The following is a 26778-nucleotide window of genomic DNA, read 5'->3' as shown; positions in this document are numbered from 1 at the left end:
ATCCACACCAAGATTTTCTTTCAACCAGGAAGTTGAGTTTAAAGTCACAGTCACAGAGTACTCAACTGCTTGGAGGAAACAAAATCTTGGTCTGGATTTTTACTTTCTGTAACTATTGAACTATTGACCTCTGCAGATTCTCACGTGCCACCCTCCTGGTATGGTCAGTGTTTGCAGTCCCCTTGGTTTGGTTAACTGGAGAACCATTAGTCCATTCTCAGCTACTGATCTGCAGCTTTGCCAGTGTGATCATGGGTCTCTGTGGCATCTTCTCGCTCTCCTTCTCGCTCAGGGCAGGCAGTTTTGAGGGACGCACCTTTCTCTACAACGTCTGTGTGGCATGTAGCAGCTTCTGCTTCCCGACAATGAAACCAATAGTTCCCACTAGGACATCTGAACTTGTGGATGTTGTTTTATGCCCTTTCCATAATTTATGCATTTGTTTTAATTGAACTCCTCTGTAATGCGTTTCAGGCTTCATTTTTTGCAGTTTTTCTTTAGATTCACTGCCTGAATAATGATACCTCAGCTGTAAGGTTTTTAATGCAGGAAATGTGGCTGTTATTTAAATTATTTGCAGATAGAGGCCAGTTGAAAGACTGTGGTAAATTGTGTCCTTGTTAGGGTAATTCGTATTTGCCTGTGTAAGCTTAGATCTCTCTAAACAATGGGCCGAATGCTCATGAAAACTGCATAATTCTCAATCAGATATTTTTTTGTGTAGTACTTAGAAATTGAACTAAAATTTGCGATTCTGTGAATTAAGAGAACTGATCATGCAGAGAAGGGGTGGTCAGTCTTATCTGCGAAGGGCTAGTGTGTCTGTGCAGGGTTTTGGGATAACCTGTAGGTCAGCTGTTCAAACCCAAGTGTGAGGACTCTTCAGCCAATCAGTCCTCTAATTAGTAATCTAATTAGGGAGTTGCAATGAAAACCCGCAAAGCCAACAGCCCTTGCTGGGTAAGATTGGCCACCCATGATGTAGAGACTCTGTAGAGATTTTTGCAGCTTGGTGATCCATCCAACCATCTTCCAGCCAGTCATTCTGGTCTGGGATATGGGGCTAGGGGCGGAAACACAAGACAGGGGAACATCCTGGACAGGATGCCAGCCTAGTTATGTACTGAATTATTTGAAAAATGATGCTGTAGAGACTCATTATGTAGCCGCTGGTGGTATAGAGACTCATGGTGTACAGACTGATGATGCAGACCGGTGATGTAAAGGTATATGAGTGCTGATGTACAGACTGTATGTGAAAATTGTTGAGGTAGAGACTTGGTTTATATGGAATGATGATGTACGGACTCTGTATAGAGATTTACAATGCAGACTGGTAATGTACAGACTCATTATATGAGGACTGATGATCTACAGCAGGGGAGCCCAACCTTTTTAACTCAAGATTTACTTTTAAAGTGGCCAGTGTGCCGAGATCTACCAGTTCAAATAGGGAGCCATAGCTATTACTCTTTTACTCTATTATTACTCTACCTATTGCTTTTCTACATAGTTAAAATGCACACAGAAAAAACAGACAAATCCAGGTAATTATCCAAATTGAAAAAGTGCAAATAAATGTATTTCTCTACCTTACTGGGACTGCTGGCACTGGGAAGCTATCGCTGCAGCCTTACTTTTGGTGTTCGGCTTGGTAAAAATTCACTGCTGTGCTGCTAACTGACTTTTCATTTCTCACACTTTTCGGCTGCGTATGGCTGTTTTAGCAGGGAACTCAGGCTCGTAGCTTTTATTCATCGTTTTGAAATGCTGCTCCAAATTGCCCTTCTTCAGTAAAGCCACACTCACATTGCATATAAGACATATGGACTTCGAATTTGAGTAAGCAAAAAAATAATCTTCTTCCCACTCTGAATGAAAATGATAGGTTTTTGATCTAAAGGTTTACGTGCTAAATGTTTACAGTACACGATTAGTTGCACACTGAAAAATGGGCGCACGCTCGCAAGTGCACGGACGCTTGCGACGCAATTCATGATCGACTGAGAATTACTCCAGTCGATCGTGATCGACTGTTTGGGAACCCCTGATCTAGAGGCTTATAGTGTACAGAATGAAGATGCAAACCTGAATGATGAATGAATTGATACCTTTAGGTTCTCATCTGGTAGGCAACAAATGAAGAAAAATTTGATTTGAAATGTCCCTTGATTGGTGTAGCACTTTGTAAGTCAGTATATTATGCGACAAGGTCAATAGCTTGTCCCGTGGATTGTAGGGTGGACAGGACTGTAGCATCAACAGGATTCAACTTGTCCCAGTGAGTGAGTTTTTAGAGAAAATGTGGAATGTTTGATGTGGAAAATATGTGTATTTGTGCAGAATTTTCTCAGCTTGGTTAAAAAATGCTTAGGTATGTTAACTGATATTATATAAAGGAAAATTCTCATGTTCTCCCATAGTCATCCAGAAAAACACTTGATGGATAATAAAACCAGAAGCTAATCCTCACCCTAAGAATCACAGATAACCTGCAAGCGTCACATGTCATTTTGTGAATGCAGTTGTCTTGGCAGGTTAAGAGGTTGTGTGTGTGTGTGTGTCTGTCTGTCTGTGTGTGTGTGGATTAGGTTTATTTTACTTTGTGGGGACCAAATGTCCGCCACAATGTAATGAAAACCAGTTTTTTTGATGTTATAGGACCATTTTTCGGGTCCCCAGAAAGATCTGTGAATGCAATCAAAACTTATGTTACTTATGGTTATGGTTAGGGCTGGGTAGGGGTTAAGGTCATCATTGTTGGAATTAGGGTTTTTCCCATAGAAATGAATGGACAGTCCACACAAAGATAATAATGATAATAGATTTTATTTGTAACGCACTTTACATTTAAAATAAATCTCAAAGTGCCACAAAATAAGTCATCCTAAAAAAGTGAACAAAACACATATTAAAACAACAATTAAAACACGCAAGTAGATCAATAATTAAGAAACCTGTAGCCTACAAAATTAATTAAAATCCATAAGTTCTACAAAAGTTTGTGTGTGTGTGTGTGTGGGTGTGTGTATGTGCGAGCGGGTTTATCTATCCTTATGGGGACACAATGTCCCCATAACGTGATAAATATCCATCGGTGACTGCTATGAAAAAAGTAAAAATGCAGAAACTCTTGTATTTTGTTTGGTTACTTATGGTTATGGTTAGGGCAAGGTGGGGGTTAAGGTTGTCATAGTTAGCGTTAGCATTTTTCCCATTGAAATGAATGAGTGGTCCCCATAAGGATATGTTTACCCTACATTTGCGTGTGTGTGTGTGGGTGGGTGCTCTGCAATGGCCTGGGATCCTGCCCTGTGCTTCCTGTAATAAAGCTAATCAGGATATATAGCTAGGTGACAGATGAAGATAAATGTTGTTATTACTATTATTATTATTATCATTATTAGTATTATTATTGAATGATTGCGATTAGAGTTTTCCCCATAGAAATGACTGGAGAGTCCCCACAAAGATATCATTACAAACCTTTGTGTGTGTGTGTGTGTAGTACAAAAACGTCAGCAAACATCCACCACAGGGTAAATATTTTGCTATAAAATGTGGTGAGCTCTAGAAATCATATTTAAAAGGTCAAAAACCCCTTAAATTTTTATTTTGAAGAGACTGTATAGAGCAGTTGCTCAATTCTGGTCTTGGAGGGGAAGTGTGCAACACAGTTTGCAGATTCCCTGCTCAAACACAGCTACTAAACCTGGCAATTAGCTGGTGAGCTGAATACGGTTTGAGCAGGGAAACCTGCAAATTGTGTTGCAGACTAGACCTCCAAGACCAGAATTGAGAATTGAGCCCTGGTATAGAGCAATGTCTGGACAACAGATATACATGTGAACTGGAGACCAAAGGCAGCAGAGGTACGTTCAGTGGGGCAGTCAGATGATGGTGCGACAAACGCTGATCTAGGATCTGTTTAGCATGACCTCATCCAGGAACATCAGCACTGGTGGGTGCTTGGACATCTTATTTACTCCCAGGGGAAAATACAGAGTACAGAGATGAAAAGGTTGCGGCATCGCAGCCTTCGAGAGTTCAGGAGAAATGAACATCCTAATTGCCTTGTGTGCACAGCAGCTGAAATGGAATTTGTAGATACTTTGATTAAACTCGACAAGGACAGATTGAGCTTGACCTCCATACGGAGGTAAATGAGATAGAAAGAGAGTGAGGAGAGAAAGCAAGATGGAAAGATAGAGAGAGAGTGGAGAGTATCTGATTCTTTTAATTGCTTATTGTTGTATGATATTCTGTGCTGCTCCGGTGGTATTTACATAATGTGTTAATGCGTAAAGCATGTTGAGATGAATTGACCTGGAACAGAGAGGACCTGAGAGAGATCAGGGAGGAGCTAGCTTGCACTCTGGGAATCACCAAAAGCTCTCGCTACGGGGCAGCTTCTGCAATCTCTGCTCTTGTTGTTCTGCTACTGAATCCTTTATATTAAGAAGCTTGCAGTTCGAATATAAGAGTTATCAAGAGGTGTGTTGTTTTACTAAAATATATTCAATGACCTCAGAACTGAAGGATCAAGAGTGTATGTGTACAGCAGCACTTGTCAAAATATTTGTGACTATGTTTGTGAACTTTGTTTTGCTTCTTATGATAACAGCTAGGGCATAGATGTAGAAAAAGATATACAATTGGTCAACTTGTGAGTTTCCAGTCTTACTGGTGTGACCCACTGCAATACAGTGGTAGCTCCCTTTTGTGGTGAGTCAGTACTTTTCGGTAGCAGAAGATGTGAGCTTCCGTGTTTGCTAGAAATTTGGTTACCTTTGTCAGAAACTAATATCTAATGGCAAACTCATTCAGAAATCTATGTGACAGATAAATCAGAATTTAATCCTTTCCATAGGTTAGATATCACACTAAAATCTCAGGAAACCTGGAAGTGTCATTTGTGATGTTTCTATACTGTAAGTGCAGCAGTGTAGCCTACAGTATTAATTACAGGTGATTAAGAGTTTGACTGCCAATTAATTAACTGAAGGTTGAAATCCAAGTAACACTATTAGAGTTCAACTTCTGCAAAAAACTCTACAGAATAAATATACTAGGCTATAAACTCAATGGAGATGAAAATCCCTACAAAGTAACTGGCTATTGTACTCTAGAAATTGTAGGTATAGAGTATTTTTGCATATACATTATTTAACTGAAACCAGTATGTGGATCCTGAAAAGATTTAAGACAGTCAGAATGTGAAAGCATTATGTATTGTATTTCTCAATCTCTGTGTGTTTTCTGGTGCATGCTGTCAGTTCTCTTTGTAATGCATAAGTTGCACTATGTTTAGCTATCTATGCTGTTGCTGAGCTGTTTGTATCTATTCAACAATGTGTATGTGCAGTATTTGTAAGTGACTAAGTGAGTATGAGCTGCTTAGCAGGAAAACAAAAGAACTCTCCCAGTAATCCCTCCACCGGCGTTAGTTAATTAACTAACACTTAGAATTACACAGCTTTCCCTTGTAGAGTAACTAGACTCATAACAAATCTCACACACAGGATCAACGTCCCTCTTTAACATTAATATTTAATTTTACTTTATGCACTTATTATACCAAGTGACAGTAAAGCTATTTCAATATAAAAATATTGAAGGGTGTGTGAAATAATAAATATTATAATTATTGAATTTGGGTAGCCTTATAATTTGAATGAGGAAACTATTGTTTTCATTATATTGATGTGAAGCTGTTATAGGCTTAAATGGACTGACACTAAAAGCCCCATTAAGTTATTAGCACTACAACTTTCAGCTTTTCATTTTTTACACTCTCATAAAGATATGTGGTCTGGCCTATGTATGCATTTTAAAGAAACTCCATTACATCACACCTCGTCTTTGTGTGTCCAACTGTCTGGTACTTTTATTGATGTCTAAGAGAAATGGATGCTTGAATGAAAAGGTATTCATTTGAACCCAGGTGCAATCTGCGAGTTGGGCTAGAACCAGAGTCCAGATTTCATCGTGCAAGACGGGGAACACACAGTGGAGGTATAGGATGCCGATTGTCCCTGCCGCATGGGACTGGGGAAACTGGGGCAAGTTTAAGTAAGTCGATTGTGACAGCCATCGATAATTAAACAATGAAACAATAACAAACACACAGAGAAACAAACCCACAATTACAAGCCCCACCTGCCAGTTTCCCTGCACTGGACAAAATAATTAATCCAGTGAACATTTCTAAGCGAAAAAAGTGAGACGTCAGCAGTATAACTTTCCTGCATGCTTGAGATATGGATATTTATCAACTTAATCTGTCTTCCATAAAGTTGCTAATTAACTATGCCCCACGGCGCGTGTTGTCATTTTTTCATTTTTTAAGACTTATTTACATTAAGTTGCTTGTTAGAGAAGCCTTGGTCTCTTGGTAGATGGTATAGTAACTTTCATATTTAGGTACATGGTGAATAATTAATCATCCCATAGCCCCGGACAGTGCTTTGTGTTGCATAGGTGCTGGTAAGTTATAATAGTATAATAGTTTGTTTATGTATTTGCCTTTGTCAGTGGGTGTGGACTTGGGTTATAAATCAGCCCTGGACTTTGGGGTCACCCATGGCAAATCTTGCCGGGCCGCATTTCCATCAGCCTGATATGTCAGCCTGTCTGTCTGTATCATCCTCTGGGTCAGAACCAGAAATTCTGGGTACTGCCACCCACCCTACATAATATAGCCTAATTTAATAAGTTATAATATTTAATAATTTAATAATAATAGTAATAATAATAGTAATACTAATAGTAATAATAATAATTTATGGTAATTAATTATAATTATTAATAATAATTTAATAATTTAATGTAAAGTTAAACTATATTTGTATATATAACATAGCGAATATGGTTGTTTATCTTTTTATTTAACAGAAAATGTTTTATACATTCTAAAGCAGGGATGGCCAATCTTGTCTGCAAAGGGCCGGTGTGTTTGCAGGTTTTTGGGATAACCTGTAGTTCACCTATTGAAGCCCATGTGTGAGGACTCTTCAGCCAATCAGTCCTTTAATTAGCAATCTAATTAGGGAGTTACAGTAAAAACCTGCATACACAACATACACACCCTTTCTGGATATGACTGCTTAAAGTCACTAATTTGTTATTTGTTATTGCAATCATAGACACGTAATTATAACTGATTTCAAAAACCAAATTCAATTAATTTTTTAATTAGACTTGCATAAATTGCAAATGAGTATGCTTTTCCCACTTTCAAAACAAATTAATAGACCACATTCATTTTATTGTCTTCTGTTTGACAAATTCGAGTTGCCCAGTATAATTCATGTTGAATTTTGCATTTTACTATTTTTAAATTATTGATAGGATGGGCTGTGATGGGCTATTTCTATCTGCTTTCTTTGTCTTTGCACAGTGAAACCTGTTATAATGCTAAACCTGTGCTCAGTACGTATGACCACTGGTTTCTGTATCTTTTCCTTAAATCAGGGTTAGGGTTAGGGTTAGAGGGTTAGGGGGTTAGGGTTAGGGTTAGGGTTAGGGTTATGTCTAGACACCCCTTGGAAGGTGGAAACTGCCTTTGTCGCCTGTAGGATTTGGACCAGGCAGGTACCCAATTCCTGAGATCTCCATTCCCACAGAATTCCACTTCGCTCCTAATTACACATCAGATCACTCCCGTCTCAGTTTAATTAACAGATGAAAATGGGATGAAACAAATCTGAGTGTCTCTCTCTCTGTTGCTGAATTAAAAAAAAAAAAAAATTAAGCAATGAAATGGAGAGGAACGTGCTTTAGAGAGTTTCCTTCCTTTTCAGAAGCCACTACAAGCAGACAATACAAAAAAGTCTTTCATGTTCCCTAATGAGCCCTCAGGGATGTGAGAGAAAGTCATTAACTCTGGCTTCTCCTCCTACGGCCACAAATAATTGCATATTGATTAGAATATTATCTTTATTATTATCACTATTTTCATATATGGAGGCCATGTCCCCTCACCAGCTTTTACTTTGTCTTGTGGCATCTACAGTACCAGTCAAAATTCTGGACACACTTGCTTCTAATGCATTTATCTCTATTTTAGCTACGTTATTGACCTTATAGTAAATTGCCTTGAAGCAATGAAGTTATTCATATTAAATATTGCGGTACCACTTTACAATAAGGCTTCCTTTTGCCACTTGTAAATGGTGGTAACTCATTAATAAAAAGAAAACTGTTATAACTTGTTTAAATTAAATTGTCTATTAATGATTTACAAAGTGTTACAACCTAATTATTAACCAGATTATAAACCATTCATAAACCCTTTATATGGGTAGTCTTATTGTAAGGTGGCACCAATATTGTAGTGACCAAGAGAAGTGTTCAGTCGTCTCAAATATTTCTTGTGTTTTAGACTCTTCAAAATAGCTCCTTTATGACAGCCTTGGAGAGTCTTGGAATGCTTCTCCAAAAGTCCTGAAGGAATTTCCAGAAGTTTTGGGTTCAGATTGGCTACCTTGCTGTTACTCTTTGATCCACCTCATCCCAAACCAGCTCTGTAAGGTTTAGGTCCCACATAAATCCACTTCACTCCTAATTACACATCAGACCATTCTCATCTCAGTTTAAGTAACAGATGTAAATGGGATTAAATAAATCTGAGTGTTTACAAGATAATACTTAACCTTGATGTGTGCTTAGGGTTGTCATGGTATTGAAAAACAAATGACTTTCGGTAGGTGTTTCCACTTTTCACTAGTATTGTAGGTGTTTGCCAGTTCTCACCCCCAAATCTCATTGTCAGCCATGTTGACCCTAACACAATGCTCAGCCCCCAAAGAACAGCTGGACTCTCTAAAATGGAGAGGACTAGAAGAAGTATAGTAGAGATCCTATTCCAGGTGCTTATTAGTGTGGGGTGCTGGGTTCTCGTAATTTTCTGGACATTGGCAGGACACACAGCCTCCGCTGTTTAATAGCAGCGTGACATCCGCCACAGCCATCAGCGAAGAAAAGGCGTGTTGTTTCTGAAACCTTATTTTCTGGTCTTGCACTATTGCAAAGACTGCAGGCAACAGAGGAGCTTTTAGGTGGAGAGAGGCTGGCAAATCAGATTAATTAAAGAGTATCGATGCATGAGATTAGACATAGGGCCCGCGAGTCAGGAAGCCGATCACATGTAAACACACGCGATGCCCTCGGACTCAGGGGCAGAGTGCTGGAAGTAGAGGTAACCATGTATGTGTTCTGTCTCCCTGGCCATGTGAAATGCAAGTGGATGTCCAGCCCCATTCCAGCCACCCCGATGAACTTCAGCCAATGAAAACCACAGGCTTCAGTGAAAATGGACAGCCGCTCTTTCGAGACATGACCAGCTAGCGCGAACATTAACGCACTTCGCCAGTCCATCGTCGTAGAGGAACATGGCGGCGCTCTGCGCTTTGTTTATCAGGCCATTGGTGTGAGCGACAACTGTGAAATTATTTAAACGTCTGGGTGTAGCGACGGTGAGTCTGGCGAGCATCTGCCAGTGCGCGTGAGCATCCGAGTGGGCGTTGCTCTCGAAGAGCTCAGGGAACCGTTTCTGTTTTTACGGCTCCTGACAGGAGGAAGATGGGGGTTTTTCCACTCGGTGTTGGCAAGGCAGAGTTGGGGGGGGGGGGGGGGGGAAGGCGCACTGGGGACCCTGATTAGCATTGAAGTCCATGTCCCACTGCTGTGACTCCACCACGTGCAGCCTGGCAGCCAGGAGGGGTGGGGCCAGGTCTGCTGGCTCAGCGTTTCGGAGGCGCGGGGGAGGCGGCCGCCCGGCCAGCTCTGAGCAGGAATGTCACGGCCGCTCAGCTCCAGCCTGCTGACAGCCTCTTTGGTCCCTGTCTTGTTCTCTCTGTGTGTAGCGAGAAAGTGTCTAACAGCAGCACAGCAGCCTCACCTTGAATTTAAAGGCACTAACCCGGTGCTGTGGGGCACTGTCTGCTCTCTCATTGGACCCGTCTGCTCTGTCTTTTGGAATCAGTTTACTGTACGTCTCTCTGTCTGCTCTCTCTCTTTACGATTTGTTGACACTCTCCTTGTCTGGGTGCTGCCTGTCTAGGTCTCCCTCTGCTCTTTCTTTTAGCCTCTGTCTCTCCCCGCTGATGCTCTCTCTGTGTCCCTGTAATTATAAGTGGTGAGCGAAGCAGTGGAGGGTCACCCATCTCCCCAGTAAGGGTGTGGGATTTAATCTTAAAATATTAACTGCATTCGTATTGACTCTCTGGCAGGTGTTAACATGAATGCAGTTGATGTGGAATAATAACCGGCATGAAGGTGAATGATATTCCTGCAGGTCTGCTATATGTGACCTCTACAGTTCTTACCGGGACAGACCAGTTGTGGCGGCCTTACAGCAAGAGCACTAGCTTACTGTCTGAGTGAAAGCTCTACAGTGAAGTTATCATAACCGGCCTACCGCTAGAGGCCAATTAACTTTTCAGGGGGTCCTAGGCTGACTGGGTCCTCAAAAGCATAATTTTGCCAATTGGGGTGGGTGGGGGGTGTCACACCAGCAGATTACTCAACTACACGTAATGAGTAAATTCCATTTCTAATAAGTGAATTCCATTATTCCTAAGGGGTGGAGCCCCTAATCTGCCCCCACCTCGCACACCTGACATGAAACGCTGGTAAGGATGCCAGCCTGACCAGTGCAAACTTGGTGTTGTATTGAGTGGATGTGGGACTGAGCTTTGATCACTGCACCGTAGAGTAGGTTGCTCTGGTCGCTCTGAGTGAGTGCTCTCGGTCACAGCCTAGCAACTGCACAGATTGCCTTCGGTTCCGCTCAGCGAATCAGGAGCTGGGCACAAGGTTGAGCTAGTGGGCCCCACAGCCAGGTGGAGCAGCATAGTGTTTGTTAACCTGGAGATCAGGAGGACATGGTCACTGGATGGGAAACTGTTTGTAATTAAGGAAAATCATATATTTATTATTTACTAAATCCCACTATATAAAGATGCTTCCAGAATGTAGTGGTGTGCCTCTCACAATCCACCGCTCTGGGGTCTTGTCAGTCACAGATCTCTACCCTCTGTGCTGTCTGAAGGTGAATGCATTTCAGTGCAGGTGGAAGGTGAACATTCAGGGATGTGCTCCACCTTTATGGCAGGCGAGAGGACCACGCATGAACTGCGGGGGGGGGGGTGGTCAGACGGTCCCCACAGTGAGTAGGTAAGCTGAGAAAGCAGCTTCTATACCTTGTGACAGATTTGGTCCGCGGCCATTCCATTCTTGCCATTCCATTCTGCCCATTCCATTCTGACACCTCCCTGTGCTGCAATGCCAGGGCGGCCTGAATTGATCCTCTCATTCTCGCTGCTGGCCGGCCGCCTCCCCCTTCCCCCTCTCCCTGGCCACCTGCCAGGGACGCGGACTCTGTCCTAGCTGTTGTTAGCGTAATTAACATCAGCGAGCCTGGGATTCCGCACCTCTGCAGTGGTTTTTCCCTCTGCTCGTCCCTCCGCCCCCGGGAACCACCGCCACCCCGGGGAGTATCGTCTCTGCTCTGCTCTCCGCATGTGTCAGTCCCGAAGTGAGCCGGTGCTCCTTTTCTCCCTGTGCCCTCACCCTTTTCTTTTACTCTCTCTTCCTCTATCTCTATTTCAAAATTGACATTGAAATGCACAGGTTACATGTTCCATAAAGGTATTTTAAGTATATATCCTTCCCCTTCCTTTATTCCTCTTCATATATTCTTGTCTTTTTAGCTGTTCTCTCTCTCCTTACAATTTCTCTTTCTCTTTTACTCTCACTGTTCCCCTTTTTCCTGATCCCTTTCACTTTTTTTGAGTGTTACCCCCCCTTCATTGTTTCTTTGCTTATCTCTTGCCATTCCCTCAAGAGAAGCTGCAGATCATTACACCTAGAAAGGAGAGGGGTGTGTTGTCACTCCCAGAGTGTGTGTGAGTGTGAGTGTACGGGAGGAGGAGAGTGAGTGTGTTAGTGAGTGTATGTGAGGAGGAGAGTGGGTGTGTTAGTGAATGTACGTGAGGAGGAGAGTGAGTGTGTTAGTGAGTGTATGTGAGCAATAGAGTGAGTGTGTTAGTGAGTGTATGTGAAGAGGAGAGTGAGTGTGTTAGTGAGTGTATGTGAGGAGGAGAGTGAGTGTGTTAGTGAGTGTATGTGAGCAATAGAGTGAGTGTGTTAGTGAGTGTACGTGAGGAGGAGAGTGAGTGTTATGGCATTTGCTACTAAATAAATTGGACATTTTCTTTAAACTGTTTAATAATGGCTGTTATTGTTCACAGCCATGCCGTACAAACTTGTACACTACTAATTCTCAAGGCACAACACGGTGTGATAGAGATGGCGTGAAAGCTTGCAAAACACTCACGTAAACGGCCCCCCTCGGTGGCTTCAGGGTCTTCCAGTTCCCCCCCCCCCAAGTCATCAATCATTCCATCCCTTATTCTGCCTCCTAGCACGACACCCAGGCACAGCAACACCAAAACACCAAACTATTTACACTAACACCAAAACTATAATTGAACTGTACCTCCTTCACAAGCTTGGAAACCACAACATGTTAAAATGCATTTTCAGCTGTGTGGGGAGGATGAGTGTGTTACTGGGGTGAAAGATGTTTTTGTAGGACAGAGTGGGTGTGAGAGGGAGAGGGATACGTGCGAGGGTTCGGTGAATGTGTCTATCTGTGTATCTGTGTTTAAGTCAGACAGGGAGAGGGGAGACCCCTTGAGCTGGCTCATTCTTTTCCCCCATTAGCTCTTTTCCACGATGACATCTCTGTCGAGCCCCATGTTGCTGCCCTAGGAGATGAAGACAGGCAATCATTTAATTAAATATCACGCACCCAGCTATAGGTCTGCCTTTGTGTGGGCAGGCAGGCAGACAGACAGGCGGGTAGGCAGGCTGGTTGGTAGACAGACACATAGGCAGAAAGACAGGCAGGTAGGCAGACAGACAGGTAAGCAGACAGGCAGGTAGGTAGACAGGCAGACAGGTAAGCAGACAGGCAGGCAGGTAGGCATACAGGCAGTCAGACAGGTAGGTAGGCATACAGGCAGACAGACAGACAGGTAAGCAGACAGGCAGACAGACAGGCAGGCAGGTAGGCTGGTTGGTAGACAGACACATAGGCAGAAAGACAGGCAGGTAGGCAGACAGACAGGTAAGCAGGTAGGCAGGTAAGCAGGCAGACAGGCAGGTAGGCATACAGGCAGGTAGGCAGGCAGGTAGACAGACAGGCAGGCTGGTTGGTAGACAGACACATAGGCAGAAAGACAGACAGGTAGGCAGACAGACAGGTAAGCAGACAGGCAGGTAGGTAGACAGACAGACAGGTAAGCAGACAGGTAGGCAGACAGGCAGGTAGGCATACAGGCAGGCAGGTAGACAGGTAAGCAGGCAGGTAGGTAGTTAGACAGGCAGGTAGGTAGACAGGCAGACAGGTAAGCAGGCAGGCAGGTAGGCATACAGGCAGGCAGGTAGACAGGTAAGGAGACAGGCAGACAGACAGGTAGGCAGACAGACAGGTAAGCAGACAGGCAGGCAGGTAGGCTGGTTGGTAGACAGACACATAGGCAGAAAGACAGGCAGGTAGGCAGACAGACAGGTAAGCAGGCAGGCAGGTAGACAGGTAAGCAGGCAGACAGACAGGCAGGCAGGTAGGCATACAGGCAGGTAGGCAGGCAGGCAGGCAGGTAGACAGGCAGGCAGGTAGGCTGGTTGGTAGACAGACACATAGGCAGAAAGACAGACAGGTAGGCAGACAGACAGGTAAGCAGACAGGCAGGTAGGTAGGTAGACAGACAGGTAGGCAGGCAGAAAGACAGACAGGCAGGTAGGCAGGCAGACAGGCAGGTAGGCATACAGGCAGGCATGTAGACAGGTAAGCAGACAGGCACACAGACAGGTAGGCATACAGACAGGCAGGTAGACAGACAGACAGGTAAGCAGACAGGCAGACAGACAGGTAGGCAGGCAGACAGGCAGGTAGGTAGGCATACAGGCAGGTAGGTAGGTAGACAGGCAGGTAGGTAGACAGGCAGGCAGGTAGGTAGGCAGACAGGCAGGTAGGCAGACAGGCAGGTAGGCAGACAGGCAGGCAGGTAGACAGACAGGCAGGCAGGTAGGCAGACAGACAGACAGGTAGGCAGGCAGGTAGGCAGGCAGACACCCGTCTGTGCACAGCCACACACTGTGTCATAGACTGGGGACGTGGGAGCCATTCAGCTTCCTGCTTCAGCTTCCTGTCACTGTGCTTCCTTTGGCCCCATCGAGCTCCAGCCACTCCAGCTGGATTAGAGCAGGTGGCTCTGCAAATTAGCCTGAAACGTAAAAGAATTAGTTTGCTTTTCATGTATCACATGCACAGTGCCTGGGGAATATGGGTCAGAGTGATTAACTGCATCAGTAAATACTGCCATTATGTGTGTTTACTCTGCATTTCCTCCTATGAATCTTGCTAAGTGTGACATTCTGGGTGCAGACAGCAGGAGTTTGGGCTGTTACCTACCTCTGCATTGGGACACTGAGACAATCTGACATAGTGCGTGCATACAGCAAAATCTTAACCGCAACCTGAAATATAGGGGGAAATCAAACCAACAGCTCTCTATAAAAATGACCCACTCTATCAGCTGCAAAAGCAACAGCCGTAACAGTAGCAGGGGCACTGAAAGCAGCCCTCAGTCCAGTAACAATATTAGAAGCAGCAGCATTGGACCAGTTCCAGTAGCATTAGCAGTATTGTTGGTAGTAGTACTAGAAGTTTAAGAAGTATTATTTTTAGTAGCAGGGGTAAAAGCAACAGAAGCATCTAGCTTCTACTACAAGTAACAGAATCAGTAATAACAGCCGAATTGGTAAACTAACAACAGCAGTAATGCCAGTAGTATTTCATGTTTAGGTGGTGGTATTAGGAATAACAGTAGAAATGCCAGAAGCAGGAGGATTAGCAGCAGCAGTAATATTAGCAGTATAGATTATAGGACTACATTAACAGTAGCAATGGCAATGAAAGCAGCAGTATGAGTAACAGGAGTAGTAATAACGGTACCAGTAACAGCAGTAGTATTAGATATATTGATGGTGAAACAAAACTACCCAACATGGTTTATTTGCCATTTGCACAAGCTCATTGAAATGCATCTCTTCTTCAGCCCCATCTTGGTCTCTGTAGCTTGGGGGTCACAGCACAGGGTCAGCCAACCTGCAGCACCACTGGAGCTGGGGGTTAAGGGCCTTGCTCAAGGGCCTACAGACATTTGACTGTTCTGCTAAAGCCAGGGCTCGAATCAGCAATCTTCTGATCACAGGGACAGAACCCACTGAGCCACTCACTATAGTAGTAAGAATAAGAATAGAAATGACACAAGCCATAGAGATACCAATGGAATGACTAGGAGTAGCAATAGTAAGAAGAGTAGGAGCAGTAGGAGTAAAGTAGTTAGAATAGGAATAGCAGTAGGAGTCGCAGCAGTAGGAGCAGTAGGACTAGCAGTAGATAGATAGATAGGTAGATAGATAGATAGGAGTAGCAGTAGTAAGAATAGAAGGAGCAGTAGGAGTAGCAGTAGTTAGAATAGGAGTAGCAGTAAGCATAGTAGGAGTAGTAGTAGTAAGAACAGAAGTAGTAGTGGGAGTAGCAATAGTAAGAATAGGAGTAGCAGTAGGAGTAGCAGCAGCAGCACCTCCATATGGAGGAGGCTCTTGGCAGGGACACAGGCTGGGGGCTGGTTTGTTCTGCTCTTTCCAAGTGAAATATCAGGGCTTGAGTTTCGCTGGACAAGCTGGCTTTTGTTAAGCACCGTCGTGCATGAGCAGGTTATCGACAGCTTGTATAAGGTGCCTCGTTTTTTATTTAGACCGTGAATCTATTCTAACGGAATCGCCATGTCCCCACTGCCCTGTCCCCTCCACGTCACACTCATGTACACACACACTCACACGTTACTGGGTAAGGTGCCTCTCAGTGGAGAAAAATAATGACTTGCACTCCCCTGCTGATTGGGTGATATATAGTGTTATTCAGTGGGACGCAAACCTACATAACTCAGGACCTCAGAGTCTGAGGGAGAAAGTGAGAGAGAAAAAGCAAGGAGAGTGGGAGAGAGGGAGAGAGAGACAGAGAGAGAGAGAGAGAGCAAGGCTTCTTTTTAACTTGCTGCTGTACTTGTGTGTTTCTGTCAGCCTTTAGTGGCCGTCGGGATGCTGGCGTCCCGGAGGGGGGGTCCCCCAGCAGGCCTGCAGGCTGGCTTTGTGAAGTGACAGGTCATGGCTGGGGCGGGGTGCCACTGGAAATGGAGCGCCACCTCTGCTCTGCGTAACACTGGGCCCCAGTGCCAACCAAATGTTTTAAGTGACATTCACGCCTAGAAAGATCTATATACATGACACCAGAAGTACTTTTACATAAAGGCATTAATTAATACTGCAAGGAGGTAGAAAAAGAGGCCGACTGGAGAAGCACAGAGGGATGGCTGCTTTTTGTGCTGGTGATTAATGACTAAACTGAGTAGCTGCATGCTGTAATAGTCTGCTGGAGCAGATTCCAGGATCTACAGCGGAGGAGCTGAGCTGCTCTCTACTGTCAGAATCATCACTTAGACCCAGAATGGCTCTGTTCAGCCGTAACGCCTGCGAGGACACTCCGGAGGGGTGGTGGTGGGGGGGGGGGGTTCAGTCACCAGGCTCCTGGCAGAGCCTGCAGTGTTTTGCATAGTGAGCGAAGCCGGCCCACACATCCCCCCCCCCCCCCGCAAATGGCCAGCAGATATACCCCCCCACCGTATACCGGTCTGCCGGGGCTAACACGCCCCCAGTCAGCGCTTCCTGCTTTTATGTGTATTTCTAGCACCCCCTTACCCCCGTGACTGCGTGTGCGCCCCACTCTTTTCACAGCTGTCCGTCACATACAGATGGGGGGTACCAGTGTCCTAAACGTGCATCACTGAGTAGTTTCGCTGGGCAAGATGAAAAATGAGCAATAAAAATAAACATTGTTATTGCGTGTCCTCTGCCCTAAATCGTTATTGTTTGCAGGATGTTTGTCTGCTCAGTCGCATTAATGAGAATTAAGATTGCTTTGGCTGGACAGGTGGACCAGCAAAGCACACAGCCCGTGGCGGGGGGGGGGGGGGGGGGGGGGGTGTCATCGGCCTCCTAGGTGTTAAGCAATCAGCAAATTCGATGCTCCATGTGTTTTTAATGCTGGTCAGAGTCCAGATCTCAAAGGTAGAGATGGGCAGAAAATCCTGCTACACGCTGAGGGACATTCCTGTATCGCCATGACACCGATGCCCCCCCCTCCCCCCAGCTGTTGGTGACCGTGGAGGGGGGGGGGCGGTCCTCACTGTGTCACGGGAACTCCTAACACTGCTGTGCATAGGAACAGCTGGGGTCACTTTGGCCGCTCTACTCCTCACACACGCTTAACTTTGGTCGCTGCTCCTTCAGCCCGACGGACCCCAATTATTACTTCTCTCCCCAGAAATCCCCAGAAACCCACTTAAATTAGAGCCTTCATCCATCCTGCTGCTTTGCATTCTCCTCTTTGTCCTAGCAGGGGGGGGGGGGGCGATGTCGACAGCATTATTTTTGTCTAGCCTGGACTCGGGCACACATATATGTGGGTCCCCGATTGCGAGGCTCTAGTGGAGGACCCCATATGGCCCTCGTGTTTGGCCGAGATGGAGTGAGCGGCTGGGCATGACGGCAAGTCGTTTAGCAAAGGAAGGTAGAGAGTCCCAGCTCATAAAACATTCAGCGCTTTGCCGTACGTGGCCCGTTTATGTTAGAAATACGGCCATTTTAACCTTCGGTGTCACGCGTCCCACAGCTGTGCCGGGGTCCTTTTGGTCAACAGAGGCGCTGTCAGGGCGGGGGAAGCCGTGACTGTGTGCAAATGGCACGTCCCGGGGAACACGCTACTGCCCCCCCCCCCCCCGACCCCGCCTGACCCCTCCTCTCCTTAACCCTTCCCTCCCCAGAGCCGCAGCTGAAGGGCATCGTCACACGCCTGTACTGCCGCCACGGATTCTACTTGCAAATGCAGCCGGACGGTACCATGGACGGCACCAGGGATGAGAGTAGCTCCTTCTGTAAGTCCGTCCGTCTGTCCGGTTTCTGTTTCTATGTCTGCCGGCCCTTGTGTGTCTGTCCAGCATTTGTGAATCAGCCTCTCTGTCTGTTTTAATTGCAGAGTTTTTGTTAGTGTGCACTTCTCTCTCATCCCGTTGTCGGGTCTGTGTCAGTTACTGTCCATCACTCTCTCGCTCTCAAAATCTGCATCTGTCTGCTAATTTTAATCTGTCTCTGTCTTTTGTTTGTCCGATGGTCCCTAAAAGTAATTTTTTGGGTCTTCCCCCAAATGTCAGGCTGTTGGCATAACAGTGGCATAGTGTGTATATGCGTATGCGTGTGTGTCTGCCTGCCAGTGAGTTTTTATGGGGTGTTCTAGGTAAACACGGCCCCCGTGATAAGCAGCAGTGTAATAGCAGTGTGAAAATAGTAATTTGGTTATTATCTATGAATAATGGAAAACAAAAGAGTAAAACCCATTTCATTCAGCTTTAACTGAGGCCAAATGTGCCGGTGTGTGTGTGTACTTGCATATGCTTGTGGACATCAGCGTGTGCGAGCGTATGTGAGCGTGTGAGTGCTCTGTACCTGTCAGTATGCATTGCAAATGAGGTTCACCAAGGTAAGCTGTGATGTTCCTTTGGGTTACAGACACATCAGAGTCCTTGGAATAGCAGCAGTGTGTCGCAGGCCCTCTGCGTGGTGATGTAGGGTGACAGGATCGAGCCACCGTCTGCATGCTTCTGTGTGCTGGCATGTGTGTGCACCGCAGGGTTAGTGCTCTCGCTGCGTGTGAATCACACACATGAGATGTGTGAATAGGAGGTGTGGGCGTGCGTGTGTGACTGTCTGAGGTGCAGCACGTGTGTGTGTGTGTGTGTGTGTGTGCGGGCACATATATGAATGGACGGTCCCCACAAAGATTTGAATACAAACGTTTTGTGTGTGAGTGTGTATGTGTGTTTGCGCCCCCCACCACTATGCCCCGCTTACTTTTAGGGGTCATTTCCCATGGCTGTCGAAGGGGGGGGGGGGGTATACCCCAAGACACACAGAGGGGAATAATTATGCACTTCACTGCGGATTATGCAAAAGCCCCTAAAATGGCAAATTCAGCAGCAAATGGGATAAATAATTTAGGAGATTGGAGTGAGATCCTCCTCTCCAGCTGAGAAGCAGAATCCCCCCCCCCCCGCCACCTCGGGTTTTCGGCGGAAGTCTTTAGAGGAGGGTGAGGTGAATTGGCCCTGGTATTACTGACACTTTCAAGTTTGCTGTTATAATAATAATAATAAAAATAAAATACATTTACCCATTTTCTGTACCCGGTTGTCCAGTTCAGGGTCACGGCGGGGCCGGAGCCTATCACGGAGATTAGGGTCACAAGGCAGGGGGCAACCCAGGATGGGGCGCCAGCCTATTACAAGGCACACTTTTATTATTATTATTATTATTATTATTATTATTATTTTAAGTAAATCTGATTGAGAACCATTAAAATTGCCAACCACCTGTATTAATTACTGGATGGTAAGAGTTTCCTTTCCTTCAATGGGACACAGCCTACAATCTCTGGCAAAGGTGTAGACACACACACACACACACAGGTTTGTAATTATATCTTTCTGGGGACTCTCCATTCATCTCTATGGGGAAAACTCTTATCACAACATGAAGGCCTTAACCCCTACCCAGTCCTAACCTTAACCATAAATAACCAAAAAAACCCAGAGATTTTTGGCATTTTTAGTTTTTTGATTGTATTCACAGATCTTCGTGGGGACCTGAAAACTGGCCCCCACAAGGTCAAAATAACAGGTTTTTATCACATTGTGGGGGACATTTGGTCCCCACAATGTAATATAAACCCAATCCATGCATGCACAAACACACTATGCCCAGACACACAATCATACACACACACACACACACACACACAATCATATGCACTCACAGAAGCATATGCGCAGAAAAAGTACCGTTGACCGTAGGAGTTGTCAGAGGACACTGGATGTGAGCACGTTCGCCCTCTCTCTCCTGCCTGTAGTTGGCGCTGTGCCCCAGCTGGCTCCCAGCCAGGGCCGTTACACATTGCGGCTGCTCACCGCTGCCAGTTAATTGCTCATTTTACTAATGCCGCCCTGTCATATTGATCCCCGCAGCCGACGCCCTGGGCCCTTACTGGAGATCGGGGGTCCCCGCCCACACCAGGCAGGAGGCCCCCCTTGTGCCAAAAAGAGCAGGTGGCTCAGCACTGATGGGCACTCCATCATTGTCTGCTGGGGGGGTCGTCACAGGCCGCCTCACTTAAATTCCAGTGGACGGCGATGAGGGGATTGTGTAAAGACAGTAATGGTGGCAGCGCGCTCTCCCGGTGGGGGGAGGGGGCCCAGAAGACAGCCTTGGACACCACCCCTCCCAAAAGAGCCAGGAAGTGCACAAATCATCCCATGTCACTGAGCGACAGCTGAACTAGCAAGTCAACCTTCTGGGAGATGCAGAGCCCCCCCCCCCCCCCCCCACACTATTTCGGTTTTGTTCTCTGCACCAAACCGAAAGAGGAGGCAGGTGACAGGATGTCGGCAGATTACAGCTGTGACTCGCTAGAGACTCACAGTCCCAAATGACTGGGAAGTGGGGGGTGCCAGTCAACAGCAGCTGCAGAGATCCATGTTGGGGGGGTGCTTACAGGCTAGACAGATGGGGGTGTGAGAAAGCAAAGGACGCAGAGGGGGCTGCCTGCGAGCCTCCAGACTGACTTTCAGCTGCTCTGCTCCGCAGACGTCCCTGATAGCCCCCCCCCCCTTCAGAAAGCTATAAAGGCCGTCAGCTTTATTTCCCTTTATGTCCTCTAATTACACACCCTGTTAATAGCAAAGTTTATTCATTTCCTTCAGCGGGGGCTTCTCTCTGACCCATTCCCCCCCACCAAACCAATCGAATTTCTCCTTTTGAATCTGCGATGCGCTTAGAAGCCAGAAAACCTTTTACTACCTACTTTGCATGCTGTCTCTGACAGTACCGGCTTGCGGATGAGAAAAAGAAAAGGAGGAAGCGGTGAGAGAGAGAGAGAGAGAGAGAGAGAGAGAGGGGGAGAGAGAGCAAATAGTGGAGAAAAGTCGGGGGGGTGGGGGATATAGCCTTTTTTAATGCTCAGCTTTGTATTTATAAATTCTTTTTTCCCCATGTTCCCTGTATCAGCGCTGCCTGTTTTAGGAACACGAGGTCTGCATGTCAGGCAAATAAAGCATTTTTTTTCATTTGCATTTGAGAGAGAGCAGGTTAAATGGAGAGAAGGGCAAATCGAAAGGCAGGAGAAGAAAGGGACAGGGGAGCAAGACTGAGAGCAGGGTGGATGTGGTGGCCTGCGACTCGCACTGAAACGCCGTCCCGGACACCCCCAGGGTGACAGGGCATGGTGGCCCAGTGGCCAGCCCTCAAGGTCAGCTGGGGGTGCATGAAACCATGTGTGAATCCAGCTGAGTGTGTCCATTCAGCTCGACACGCGATCAGTTGATCATGTAGTCGATAATGTGGCCTGTGAAATGTTCAACTGATCGATAAGTTTACCAGCGGCTATGTGGTGCTGAGCGTTACGGACCTCCCTTGTTCTAGAAACCCGATCCCATGAAACATCAGCAGATGTCATACATTGACCCAGAGCTGCGGTTTGTGGTCTCTCTGGGTGTCTGTACCCTTGTACTGCTTGGAAATGAAACTGCTTGTGCTTGTGGGATAATGCGTTTGTGTGTTTTCTGTAGGTATATATGGATATGAGTGTGAGAGAATGTGTCCGTCCACAAATCTGAGTAATAATAATGAATTACTGCTGATGCCGCTGCACTGTTATTTGTGCTTCCTGCACTTCATCCTGTCACTCAGATGGATCCCTGATAAGGTTCCCTTAGTAATGTCATGGCGTGGAGTCCAGTTTGCGCTGTCTCCCGCTGGAAATGAAGGGTATTGTTTACATTTACTTTATTTTGCAGATGCATTAGTCCAAAGCGACATAAAAGTGAAGGAAATAACACATTACAAACATAAGATATTGTTTGGACTGTTTCTCATTGGGCAGGTGTACTATTTTGAGGGGATGGACTGATTCTCATTGGGCAGCATTTGTGTTTTTAGGAGCTGGACTGTTTCTCATTGGGCAGAAATTGTTTTTCTACCGGCCGCACTGTTTTTTTATTGGACAGGAGTAGTATTTTTAGGGGCTGGAGTGTTTCCCATTGGACAGCTGGTATTAATGTGCTGATGATGTATTAACTTAAGGCATCTACTGTCAAGGGCACAGCAGCAGTGTGAGGTTTTGGCAACCTTGCCTGACCTCAGACCCAATTCCAAAACCCTGTGGGATGGTGGAAAAAGGTGACATTCTTCTCCCATTCAGGGGCGTCCAATCACCTTAGCCCTTTTAAAGTATGACCGGCGTACCTCTTTGCCCCCCGTCTCACCCATTCTCACCTTTTCCTGCTTTCCTGTTGTCCTACCGATCCTAAGCTGTGAATTGACTGGCGAAATTGATTCAGTGTCACCCCGTTCACTGCCCCCCCCCCCTCCCCCCCACTCAGAAGGCTTTAATTAATCTAGCAGCTCCTTGGTGCCGATTGGAACATTTGTGGAGGGAGAAAGGCAGACAGTGACCCATTAGGCAGGCAGGGGAGAGGACAGACTGCCATAGTGAATGGATTCCCCACCACCCAAGCTTTAGGGGGGGGGGGGGGGGGGCAGGGGGGGAGCAGGTGTTGGTGCTGTGCACAAGGTATTTGGGGGTCAAACAAAAATAGAAAGGGGTGATCTGTGTGGGGAGGTGAGAGGTTTTATATATATATATATATATCATATTTGTGTCTCACACAAATTTTGGTGCTATTGTGGACAAGCAAACACTGAAATCAAAGAAAAGGTGGGGTACAAGTTCAATAGCCTGAATCAGTATTTTGTGAATTGGTAGCTGAACAATAATTCACGCTTCATCGATCCGGGGGAGTCCTCTTGTGAATAAATAATGACAACGACAATCCCCTGTCTCAGAATTGACCTATTCTACAGTGAAGTAAGATGGTGTCGTCATAATGCCATGGTTCCCTAAAAGCGGGGATTCTTGGTTTTGATGCCTTTTGGTGAATCTCCAACTAGTTGATCCAGCCACTGTCCTGCTGTCTTCTGCTAACCCTTAAATGGTCGGCTGTCTACTTAGTTGGCCCCTTGGAAAGCTAAATAAACAAATGTAAATGTAAATTAATTAACAGTTCTGTGATAGCCATCCTATGGTATGACATCTTTCCATTATTACCCAGCCTCCCTTGCCCTCGGAACAGAATAGAAGAATAGTCCTTAGTTAAATCGTATTCTTGCAGATATCACTGGATCACTGGATGCATTCCAGTCTGTGGGAAACTCATCATATCTCTCAATTTAATCGTAAAACAGATGTGTTGAGTTTGAAAGCTCATTGCACAGACCTTCCCTTCATTTTGAGAAACTTTGTGGGAAAAATTAAATTACTTCTGGGATTATGAGCTTTCTGTTGTCACATGCTTCTCTTTTTCTTGATGTGGAATGGAAATACAGACAATCTATCCATTTTCTACCAGCTTATCCTGGTCAGTGTGACGGGATGGGCCACACACACACACACGCACGCACATGTAGGGTATACATATTCTTATGGGGACCGCTCATTCATTTCAATGGGAAAAATGCTAATGCTAATTATGATAACCTTAACCCCTACCCTGCCCTAACCATAACCATAATTAACGTAACAAAATACAAGAGTTTTTGCATTTTTAGTTTTTTCATAGTAGTCACAGATTTTTATAAAATAGAGTTTTCCCTTATGGGGACCAGGAAACCGGTCCCCATAAGGGAAAAAAAATGGATATTTATCAGGTTATGGGGACATTGTGTCCCCATAAGGATAGGTAAACCCGCTCACACACACACACACACACACACACACAGGTTTGTAATTATATCTTTGTGGGGACTCTCCATTCATTTCTATGGGGAAAACTCTAATCCCAACATGACAACCTTAACCCCTACCCAGCCGTAACCTTAACCATAAGTAACCAAACAAAATACAACACTTTTGGCATTCTTACACTCACAAACACACGCACACAGACAGGTTTTTGGAGAAACTGCATGTCTTTAGATTGTTTGCCCTGAGGAAACTCACACAACACAAACAGATTCAAACCCTGGACCATGTTCAGCACTACCCACTGAGTAACCCTGCTGCCCCAAATGCAGATAATAATTGTGCGATTTATCATAAAATTATCATCATTGTAGGTTATAGCACTTTTTTGTAAAGTACATTCAAAGTCTTTCCTTAGAAATAGGAAATAATTATCGAAACGATACAGATTGTAACTGTTACGATTAGTGTCATAAAATCCAACCAATTAAAATACATTACAATAAGATACAATAAAGTTAAAGCACAATAAATATAGAACTCGGACATAAAAAAGTAAAAAAAATGCTAATTACATAGCAGTAAAAACAAAAGTCTAATAAAAAGGCAGTTTTTAGATGAGGAAACGGATTTTACCCTGTTTGAAATGCAGAGGTACACTGTTTTAGAGCCTTGGTGCATTTGCTACAAAGGCACAGTCCCCTCTCATTACAAAGGTATTCCTTTGGAGCCTAGGAGTTGCTGTGTTGGTAGACCTAAGGGGAAACATATGGAGACAGTAACTCTGAAATGTGTTTGGGGAATAATTCATGCACGACCTTAAAAGTAATTAATAAAATCTTAAAAATGACTGAAAAGATATGGGTAGCCAGCATTAGCGAAGCCAAGCCTGGGAGAACAGCCCAGTCTCAGCTTAGCTACAGGGCTCGATTGCTACAGGACTTGATAGTTACAGGTCTCGATTGCTACAGGGCTTGATAGCTACAGGGCTTGATGGCTACAGGGCTTGATGATTCCTATCGTATAGAAGATGAGGGCTATTGATACAGTTCAGGGCAACTTAAAGTGGGCAGAATGGCAACTATCAACACTGCCGTTAGAAAGGAGAATTTATATTATGTTTCATGATTTTTGGTGATCTCATTTGTTCCATTTTATTTTGCATTCTTGGGAGAAGGGAGAGATAAAATGTTAGCACAGCATTTCCTGCTTTGACAGTAAGCTGACATGCACCGTTTCCTCTTCCTCTGTCCCCGGCAGTGCAGTTCAACCTGATCCCGGTGGGTCTGCGAATTGTGGCCATCCAGGGCACCAAGTCAGGCCTCTACATCGGCATGAACAGCGATGGATACCTGTACACCTCAGTAAGTCCGTAGCGTTTATTGTAAGTGGTATTTTTTTGTCACTGCTCTCAGGCAACTGCTACCGTCTGAGAATGTTTTTGTGGCTGGGATTCATGCTGTCAGTATAAGCAATGTGTTTTTAAGACTATTACCAACTATTACCAGTGTGACTGTGACTATTCTCACCGAAGATGGATGTAACCAGGATCATTAATATCAGCATTATCAATGGGGCAGGGGGAGGGGTACTACAACTGGAAAACTAAAAATACTACAAGTCTTGTATTTTGATTGGTTACTTTTGGGGGTGGGAGGGGTGGGGGGGTTTGTTGTTCATGCCGTATCATGCAGGTTTCCTCTTTCTGTCCATAGATGTGTCTTGTGGCCCTTGTGGGTGTGGGTATATGCCCAGTGATGGACTGGGATAGGCTCCAGGGGCCCTAACTAGTGTAAATGGTGGGAATATAAATGTGTTTTTTTATTCTGTTTATTAGCCATGATGTCAGCAGCTGCAGCTGCAGATTTCAGTTTGATGATGCTCTGCTTGTGAAACCCAGAAGATTAGCCCAGCAAAAAACAGTTACTTTAACCCACATGGAGGGCCTGTTCCTCGTCTGGTCAGCTGTTTTCCTTCTAATCATCCAGCTAATCATCTCTGTTATACTGATCTCACTCCGAGTTCCACTTTGGTATGAAAAAGCCTTGAAGCTTCATCCTTGCATGTCAGACCAATTCAGCAATGAGAGTTCATGATGTCGGGATGAGCTCTGTGGTTCGCTGCAGGATGACCACTGCAGTGCCTCATTTAGACAGTGACTAAAGTTTAAATGCCATCTGTACAGCAAAGAATGGGAGTTTCAGGTTTCTATAAAACCATTCTATAGAAGCTATGTTTTTCATCAGATCTGGAAAGAGAACCTGGATCATAATGCCGGGTCATTCTGACTTACTGACAGTCGGATAAGCAAAGAATGATGGGAATGTTAAGAGGCAAGAGATTCTTTTCAGAAGCACGGGCAGCTGAAATGCGTCCGCAGGGCGGACTCAGGTGAAAATGGTGAGGGGCCACTGTGCCTGGGCCACGACGAGTCATGATAAAATTGGACTGGTCAGTGATTCACTATGTCACTTCTAGGTCCAGTTTGCTCTCATTGTACAAACAAACACGTGGTGATTAAAATCTGGTTTACAGCAAGGAATCTTTCATTCCTCGACATGCCCTGCCCTAAACACTAAGGGCTGGTTTTTACTTCACGCGGACGCGGTAGTGGCGCACGAGGCCGCACAACACTCAAAAGTTATCACGACGCGGAGGCTCCACTCAGTGATGCAAGTGAACCTTGATTGCTCACTGGCCAGGTGAACAGTAACTTGAAGTCATAAAGCAGTCAGACCAAACATTGTGTATAAGCCCATTTTCTACTGTCTGTGATCAGAATAATAGCAAAAATGGCT

The 26778-nt window shown here is 45.2% G+C and overlaps 1 protein-coding gene across 3 annotated transcripts in view; it reads left to right on the top strand.

The window, feature by feature from the left end:
* Positions 1-26778, top strand: part of fgf11a (fibroblast growth factor 11a) — a 50832-nt gene that overhangs the window by 8112 nt on the left and 15942 nt on the right. For 2 of the 3 annotated variants that reach the window (XM_023843405.2, XM_023843403.2), the window contains exons 3-4: positions 17958-18068; positions 25241-25344. In XM_023843405.2, coding sequence (XP_023699173.1) covers positions 17958-18068; positions 25241-25344 — 215 coding nt within the window. The remainder of the gene's footprint in view (positions 1-17957; positions 18069-25240; positions 25345-26778) is intronic. The other variant, XM_023843406.2, reaches the window with a different exon arrangement.

Source organism: Paramormyrops kingsleyae, chromosome 10, assembly GCF_048594095.1.
Source record: "Paramormyrops kingsleyae isolate MSU_618 chromosome 10, PKINGS_0.4, whole genome shotgun sequence".
NCBI lineage: Eukaryota > Metazoa > Chordata > Actinopteri > Osteoglossiformes > Mormyridae > Paramormyrops > Paramormyrops kingsleyae.
This window is presented reverse-complemented; position numbering and strand designations above follow the sequence as displayed.